Below are 8,489 nucleotides of genomic sequence, written 5' to 3' on the forward strand. Positions count from 1 at the left end.
CATAATTATGGACTTTATCGAACAAAACAAACATTTATTGTGGAACTGGGATTCCTGGGAGTGCATTCTGATGAAGATCAAAGGTAAGTGAATATTTATAATGCTATTTCTGACTTCTGTTGACTCCACAACATGGCGGGTACCTGTATGGCTTGTTTTTGTGTCTGAGCGCCGTACTCAGATTATTGCATGGTGTGCTTTTTCCGCAAAGTTTGTTTGAAATCTGACACAGCGGTTGCATTAAGGAGAAGTTGATCTAAAGTTCCATGCATAACACTTGTATTTTCATCAACATTTATGAGTATTTCTGTAAATTGATGTGGCTCTCTGCAAAATCACTGGATGTTTGGGAGGCAAAACGTTACTGAACATAACGTGCCAATGTAAACTAAGATATTTGGAAATAAATATGAACTTTATCGAACAAAACATACATGTATTGTGTAACATGAAGTCCTATGAGTGTCATCTGATGAAGATCAAAGGTTTGTGATTCATTTTCTCTCTATTTCTGCTTTTTGTGACTCCTCTCTTTGGCTGGGGAAATGGCTGTGTTTTTCTGTGACTAGGTACTGACCTAACATAATCAGATTGTGTGCTTTCGTTGTAAAGCCTTTTTGAAATCGGACACTGTGGTGGGATTAACAACAAATGTATCTTTAAAATGGTGTAAGGAATTGAGGAATGTTAATTATGAGATTTGTTGTTTGAATTTGGCGCCCTGCACTTTCACTGGCTGTTGTCAAGTCGATCCCGTTAACGGGATCTCAGCCGAAAGAAGATAAAGTGACTGTGCATATATGATAAACAGAGAGTAGCAGCACAGCAACGTAAAAGAGGAATGGGGGGGGGGACGGACACAATGCAAATAGCCCGGATAGCCATTTGATTACCTGTTCAGGAGTCTTATGGCTTGGGGATAAAAACTGTTGAGAAGCCTTTTTGTCCTAGATTTGGCACTTAGAGAGAACAGTCTATGACTGGGGTGGGCTGGGGTCTTTGACAATTTTTAGGGCCTTGCTCTGACACCGCCTGGTGTAGAGGTCCTGGCAGCTTTGCCCCAGTGGTGTACTGGGCTGTACGCTCTACCCTCTGTAGTGCCTTGCGGTCGGAGGCCGAGCAATTGCCGTACCAGGCAGTGATGCAACCAGTCAGGATGCTCTCGATGGTGCAGCTGTAGAACCTTTTGAGGATCTCAGGACCCATACCAAATCTTTTTAGTTTCCTGAGGGGGAATAGGCTTTGTCATGCCCTCTTCACGACTGTCTTGGTGTGTTTGGACCATTCTAGTTTGTTGGTGATGTGGACACCAAGGTACTTAAAGCTCTCAACCTGCTCCACTACAGCCATGTCGATGAGAATGGGGGCATGCTCGGTCCTCCTTTTCCTGAAGTCCACAATCATCTCCTTAGTCTTGGTTACGTTGTGGGATAGGTTGTTATTCTGGCACCACCCGGCCAGGTCTCTGACCTCCTTCCTATAGGCTGTCTCGTCGTTGTTGGTGATCAGGGCTACCACTGTTGTGTCGTCTGCAAATTTAATGATGGTGTTGGAGTCATGCCTGGTCATGCAGTCATGGGTGAACAGGGAGCACAGGAGGGGACTGAGCACGCACCCCTGAGGGGCTCCAGTGTTGAGGATCAGCGTGGCAGATGTGTTGCTACCTACCCTCACCACCTGGGGGCGGCCCTTCAGGAAGTCCAGGATCCAGTTGCAGAGGGACGTGTTTAGTCCCAGGATCCTTAGCTTAGTGATGAGCTTTGAGGGTACTATGGTGTTGAACCCTGAGCTGTAGTCAGTCAATGAATAGCATTCTCATTCTCCTTTGGTCCAGGTGGGAAAGGGCAGTGTGGAGTGCAAAAGAGATTGCATCATCTGTGGATCTGTTTGGGTGGAATGCAAATTGTAGTGGGTCTAGGGTTTCTGGGATAATGGTGTTGATGTGAGCCATTACCAGCCTTTCAAAGCATTTCATGGCTACGGACGTGAGTGCTACGGGTCTCTAGTCATTTAGGCAGGTTGCCTTCATGTTCTTGGGCACAGGGACTATGGTGATCTGCTTGAAACATGTTGGTATTACAGACTCAATCAGGGACATGTTGAAAATGTCAGTGGAGAAACCTGCCAGTTGGTCAGCACATGCCCGGAGCACACGTCCTGGTAATCCATCTGGCCCCGCAGCCTTGTGAACGTAGACCTGTTTAAAGGTCTTACTCACGTCGGCTACGGATAGCGTGATCGCACAGTCGTCCGGAAAAACTGATGCTCTCATGCATGCCTCAGTGTTGCTTGCCTCGAAGCGAGCATAGAAGTGATTTAGCTCGTCTTGTAGGCTCGCGTCACTGGGCAGCTTTCGGCTGTGCTTCCGTTTGTAGTCTGTAATAGTTTGCAAGCCCTGCCACATAAGACGAGCTTCAGAGCCGGTGTAGTACGATTCAATCTTAGCCCTGTATTGACGCTTTGCGTGTTTGATGGTTCGTCGGAGGGCATAGCAGAATTTCTTATAAGCTTCCGGGTTGGAGTCCCGCACCTTGAAAGCGGCAGCTCTACCCTTTAGCTCAGTGCGAATGTTGCCTGTAATCCATGGCTTCTGGTTGGGGTATGTACGTACAGTCACTCTGGGGACGACGTCCTGGATGCACTTATTGATAAAGCCATTGACTGATGTGGTGTACTCCTCAATGCCATTGTAAGAATCCCGGAACATGTTCCAGTCTGTGATAGCAAAACAGTCCTGTAGTTTAGCATCTGCTTCATCGACCACTTTTTTATAGACCGAGTCACTGGTGCTTCTTGCTTTCATTTTTGTTTGTAAACAGGAATCAGGAGAATAGAATTGTGGTCGGATTTACCAAATGGAGGGCGAGGGAGAGCTTTGTACATGTCTCTGTGTGTGGAGTACAGGTGATCTAGAATTTCTTTCCCTCTGGTTGCACATTTAACATGTCGATAGAAATTAGATAGAACTGATTTAAGTTTCCCTGCATTAAAGTCTCCGGTCACTAGGAGCGCCACCTCTGGGTGAACGGTTTCCTGTTTACTTATTTCCTTATACAGCAGACCCCCCTCCTTCCTGAGCGGTATGACGGCTGCGTGGTCGCAGTGTAACCTTCAGGCATTTTGAAATTGCTCCCAAGGATGAACCAGACTTGTGGAGGTCTACAATTTTTTTTCTGAGGTCTTGGCTGATTTCTTTTGATTTTCCCATGATGTCAAGCAAAGAGGCACTGAGTTTGAAGGTAGGCCTTGAAATACATCCACAGGTACACCTCCAATTGACTCAAATTATGTCAATTAGCCTATCAGAAGCTTCTAAAGCCATGATATCATTTTCTGGAATTTTCTGAGCTGTTTAAAAGGCACAGTCAACTTAGTGTATGTAAACTTCTGACCCACTGGAATTATAAGTGAAATGATCTGTCCGTAAACAATTGTTGGAACAATTACTTGTCATGCACAAACTAGATGTCCTAACCGACTTGCCAAAACTATTGTTTGTTATCAAGAAATTTGTGGAGTGGTTGAAAAACGAGTTTTAATGACTCCAACATAAGTGTATGTAAACTTCCAACTTCAACTGTATATTTATATATATATATATATATAAAAATCGAACAATTAATCAGTATCTGCTTTTTTTGGTATCGGTAGTGAAAAATCATAATCGGTCGACCTCTAGTCTGGACCATGATTATCTGAATCCCCGGAATGAAAGCCTGCACACACAGTTAACTCCCCTGCACACACCGTTAACTAACCCTTGGCTTACAGTTTAAATACTAACCTTGATGAACTCTTCAAGCTTAGAGCTGTCCTTGAGCTTGGTGTAGCAGTTGAGCAGCAGGGTGGTGTGGTCGGCATTGGCCAGCGACTGCCGGTGCAGGGCCTGGAGGTAGGCCGTCAGGTTGTGGATCCTCTGAGCATCCAGAAACTTCCGGATTACGTAAGAGGGCTCCAGCTTCCTGATTGTGCTGAGGGAGGGAGGGGAAAAAGGTTGCGTTTTCAATTGACATTTTATGGAACACAACGGCAGAGGCTTTTGGTACTGCCTTCTGTCTGCATTCAGTACTTACTTCCGGCAGCCAGTCTACTCCCATTGTTGGAGCACAAAACCCATTTTCTCTTTTAATTAAACACCGGTAGGTTTTCCATTTCATTGTTTTTCCTCTGATACCAACATGTTCGATTTAAAGCAATTGAGTTGGGAAAGCCCACCTTGCCTATACAACGGTAGTGGGAACACTGACCCCTTACACATCCCCACCAAGAATCCAACTGACTATCTAAATGCTTAAGGACTAGCAAAAAAGCAACTTGTTGATCATGTTAACAGGAATTTATTTGTTTAAGACGAGGGTGGGTAGCTTTCAGTACATCCAAGTTCGTAAACATAGCTGCAAAGAAACCACTACTAAGGGATACCAATAAGAAGAGACTTGCTTGGGCCAAGAAACACAAGCAATGGACATTAGACCAGTGGAAATCTGTCCTTTGGCCTGATGAGTCCAAATTTGAGATTTTTGGTTCCAACCACCTTGTCTTTGTGAGACGCAGAGTAGGTGAACGGATGATCTCTGCATGTGTGGTTCCCATCGTGAAGCATGGAGGAGATGGTGTGGGGGTGCTTTGCTGGTGACACTGTCAGTGATTTACTTAGAATTCAAGGCAAACTTAACCAGCATGGCTACCACAGCATTCTGCAGCAATACGCCATCCCATCTGGTTTGCGCTTAGTGGGACTATCACATGTTTTTCAACAGGACAATGACCCAAAACAGATCTCCAGGCTGTGTAAGGGCTATTTGACAATGAGGGAGAGTGATGAGTGCTGCATCAAATGACCTGGCCTCCACAATCACCCGACCTCAACCCAATTGAGATGGTTTGGGATGAGTTGGACCGCAGAGTGAAGGAAAAGCAGCCAACAAGTGCTCAGCATATGTGGGAACTCCTTCAAGACTGTTGGAAAAGCATTCCTCATGAAGCTGGTTGAAAGAATGCCAAGAGTGTGGAAAGCTGTCATCAAGGCAAAGGGTGCCTACTTTGAAGAATCTCAAATATATTTTGATTTGTTTAACACTTTTTTGGTTACTACATAATTACATGTGTTATTTCATAGTTCGTAGAATAATAGTGAAGACATCCAATGTAGAAAATAGTAAAAATAAAGAAAAACCCTTGAATGAGTAGGTGTCCAAACTTTTGACTGGTACTGTATGTAGTATTATTATCTATGTAATATGAAGTTGAAGTTAGATACATCAACCCCTGGGTGAGATCATACCGGATGTACTGTTGGATGGCTCCATCGTGGTCCCCCTTCACGTAGAGGTGGTCACCGTACTGCCTGAAGATCTCAGACAGCCCGTCACTGTCCAAGTGCTGGCTCTTAGCCAGGTTGATGGCCATCACAAACAGATTCTTCTTGAAGAGCATCTAAAGACAGATTGAAGCGTTAAGTGCCTTGCTTAAAGGCACAATGGTAGTAAACAATACTTGGGATCTGAAACCTGTAGTCTTCTAGTTTCCAGTTCAATCTGGTGCCGAGTTGAACATAATACATTGGAGGGGAAAAGAAGGCATGATGTCAGTCAGCGTATTTTGGGCTAACCTCTAGCTTGGTCTGAGTGTCTTTCTCCTGCAGCACAAACATCTTTCCATCCCGAGTCAGGATGTAGAAGGAGCCCCATTCGGCCAGAACGTCGATGATGTCATCAAAGGAAGCGCTGTAGGCAATGAACTTGTTGTCCAGGTCGTAGATTGTCAAGATTTGTTTCTCCGAAGGAGATGTCTCTCTACTCCCAAATTCAGACCTGAGTACAGAACTTGTATTCAATGCATTGTCATAGGAGTTAATATATCACCTAAACATATGCATGTTTGGTTGAATATTTAAGGGTTGTTCTTCTCAAAAAACAACTTACTGTTTTATTCTTTCTACTTACAGTCAACATATATTGATATAGTATAAAATGACTTGTTTCATTTCAATAAAAAAAGGAAATGACACTTGGCTAAACTTTGAACTTTATAAGGACTCATACTGACCCTGGCCTTGAACCTTAGGGGACCCGTTCAATAGAAATGGCTGCTGTGCCACCATCAGAGAGTTGTTCTTACTTGTTGGGAGACTTGGTGTCCCTGGTGAGCAGCAGGAGGTAGCCCCGGTGCCAGTGGGCCAGTAGCTTGTGCCCGTCGAAAGCGAAACAGGGCCCACGTTCATCAGGCTGGTAAAGGTACACACACTCGTCCCCCGCGACAATAAACTGGGAGTCCTGGGAGGGGTCTGTGAGCGCAGAGCAACGCAGCGCACAGCCGTGGGTGTCCAGTTCCAGTTTAGGGTACTCCTTCACCGACAAAGTGTAGCACTAGTCATGGGGTGGAAACAACACCAAATGAAACAGAAGCAAGTTAGTGCTCATGCTCCAAGGGAAAAGTAGTATGGCGACAGGCATGGGGTCAATGCCATTTCAAATCTATCAATTCAAATCCTCCTTGAAAATATGACACTTTCAAATATTGAATTGTAATTTACATGAATAACCTGAATTGATCTTATACTTGTTTCTATGGACTTCATTTATCAGAGTGACATTTGAAGAGCTCAAATGACTTACATGGACTTTTTCCAGAGTGGCAACAAATAAGTGAGTGACTTTGCACTGCTGACGGAAAGCGAGGCCCGTGATTGGACAGGTGCCCTCATGCAGTGTCAGGGTTTTACTGTGCCTGTCCCGGGTTATGTCACCCTTTGTCAACACCACACTGCCATCTGTGAAGCCTGCAATGACATGGGGATTATCAATTTATAACAGGGCGCAAACATAAATGTCAAAACCAATTCTAAACTATAGGCGACATAGGTAGTACTGAAGAAATGCCACTTACCAATGGCCATAAAGTTTAGGTTCTCGTGTACACCGAGGCAGGACACCTCTGTTGGTTTGTTCCCAGGAATTGCTGGGAATATTCTGGTACACAGAGGATTCCCGCTATCACGCTTGTCCAGATTCCATACCTTCACCTGGCAAACAGTAACACAGCTGGGTTTCTAGTAACAGTTCACAAATAACTACCAAGGAAACTAAAGTACTGTTTTTTGATAGTCACTATTAAATATATCCTACTAAATGTCTTACCAGGGGGTTAATTCCTTGCTCGTCCTGCCCAACCGTGACCAAAATGCTGTGCTGCTTGAGCTGGTACAGGTGGGTCACTCTCAGTTTGTAAGCCTGAAAGGAGGACAACTGTAGGGAGCGTGTCAAAAACCAGATCTGACCGTCCATATGTAATTTATTCTGGTTCAAGGAAGCATCATTTTAGATAAAGAGAGACAAATGGCCATTTGCATGGTTAGGGATAGAGGAGACAATTCCAAAAGGCAGGGCCATGTTCGAATACTCTTAAAATGTATATAAATTAGCCATAGGAATAAGAAGTGTAATGAATACAAGCAATGTAAATATGTACTCTTCTTAGTCGTATGACTAGCATGTATAGCAATAATAATTTCCTTACTTGCAGCTAGCCAATGAGCATAATTTGGGCATATAAACTCAATTTCATTACCGTTATTAGTTAACTTGCTTAAAATAACTAGACTGCTTGAGAGGGATGTCTGGGTAGCAAGTTCGTTAGCTAGAATTGACCAACTAAATGAACTATGCTATGTTAACGTCATGGAAACCACCGAAAGGATATCTCCAAGAACGATGTGGCCCCGGCCCGAGTCACATGCAGATATGCCAACGGGGAGGACGAAGTTCTTCCCATTATCTCCAGCGTCCTTCACGGTCTCTTTATCAAAAAACACAAATCGTCTCCACTGTAAGAACGCAGCCATTTTCTTTGCACTGTCTGTATCCTGAGGGAAGAAATCATGTGATACACATCACAAGTCATGTGAGAGAGAGGGAGGAGGAAGACGAGTATTGTAAATTATATATATTTTTTTAATAAAATGTCAATCAACACACGAAATAAATATGTTTATCAATGTAGGTGGCAGGCAATAAGGGTGAGTGTCACAAAATAAAGTGGTTAACTGTTGATCATGTTCATTTTGAAATATCACCCATTCATTAGTGTTTTCCCCCGCACTTATTTATTTTATGTATTTGACAGGGACAATGCACATCAACTAACATTTCTAGAAATGTGCCAGATTTAGCCCGTTGGCTAATTTTCATCTGTAGTCCCTGGGTTACATATTAAAAAAACATTTAGCGTCACAAACATTACTTACATAAAGTAAAGCTAAGAACTCGTTCAAATCAAGAAAAACACGCACCAGTATGTAACAGATCGATCAATCAATCAGTAATAAAAAAATAAAAAAATTACATTGCCTTCCACACATTGTTTTGACTACAACAACTAGTACTCAACGACACAATAGGTCACCTTAATACAATGTCATATAATTTACGCCCATTAATTGAACGTGGACCAATCACATATTGACAAAAATGTTGTTCTCGACAGCCATC

General features: G+C 43.5%; 1 protein-coding gene across 4 annotated transcripts in view; it reads right to left on the minus strand.

The window, feature by feature from the left end:
• The window catches only part of vps11 (VPS11 core subunit of CORVET and HOPS complexes), a 59,644-nt gene that overhangs the window by 17,866 nt on the left and 33,289 nt on the right, over window positions 1-8,489 (minus strand). The window contains exons 1-9 of one of the 4 annotated variants that reach the window (XM_071326891.1): window positions 8,291-8,453; window positions 7,702-7,864; window positions 7,140-7,288; window positions 6,889-7,024; window positions 6,618-6,781; window positions 6,121-6,368; window positions 5,612-5,813; window positions 5,285-5,436; window positions 3,785-3,971 (exon numbers count right to left, since the gene is read on the minus strand). In XM_071326891.1, the coding sequence (XP_071182992.1) occupies window positions 3,785-3,971; window positions 5,285-5,436; window positions 5,612-5,813; window positions 6,121-6,368; window positions 6,618-6,781; window positions 6,889-7,024; window positions 7,140-7,288; window positions 7,702-7,843 (1,380 nt within the window). In that variant the 5' untranslated portion in view covers window positions 7,844-7,864; window positions 8,291-8,453. Of the gene's footprint in view, window positions 1-3,784; window positions 3,972-5,284; window positions 5,437-5,611; window positions 5,814-6,120; window positions 6,369-6,617; window positions 6,782-6,888; window positions 7,025-7,139; window positions 7,865-8,290; window positions 8,454-8,489 lie in introns of those variants that run through there. The other 3 variants (XM_071326882.1, XM_071326872.1, XM_071326899.1) reach the window with 3 other exon arrangements.

This window comes from Salvelinus alpinus, chromosome 1 (genome assembly GCF_045679555.1).
Source record: "Salvelinus alpinus chromosome 1, SLU_Salpinus.1, whole genome shotgun sequence".
NCBI classification, from domain to species: Eukaryota; Metazoa; Chordata; class Actinopteri; order Salmoniformes; family Salmonidae; genus Salvelinus; species Salvelinus alpinus.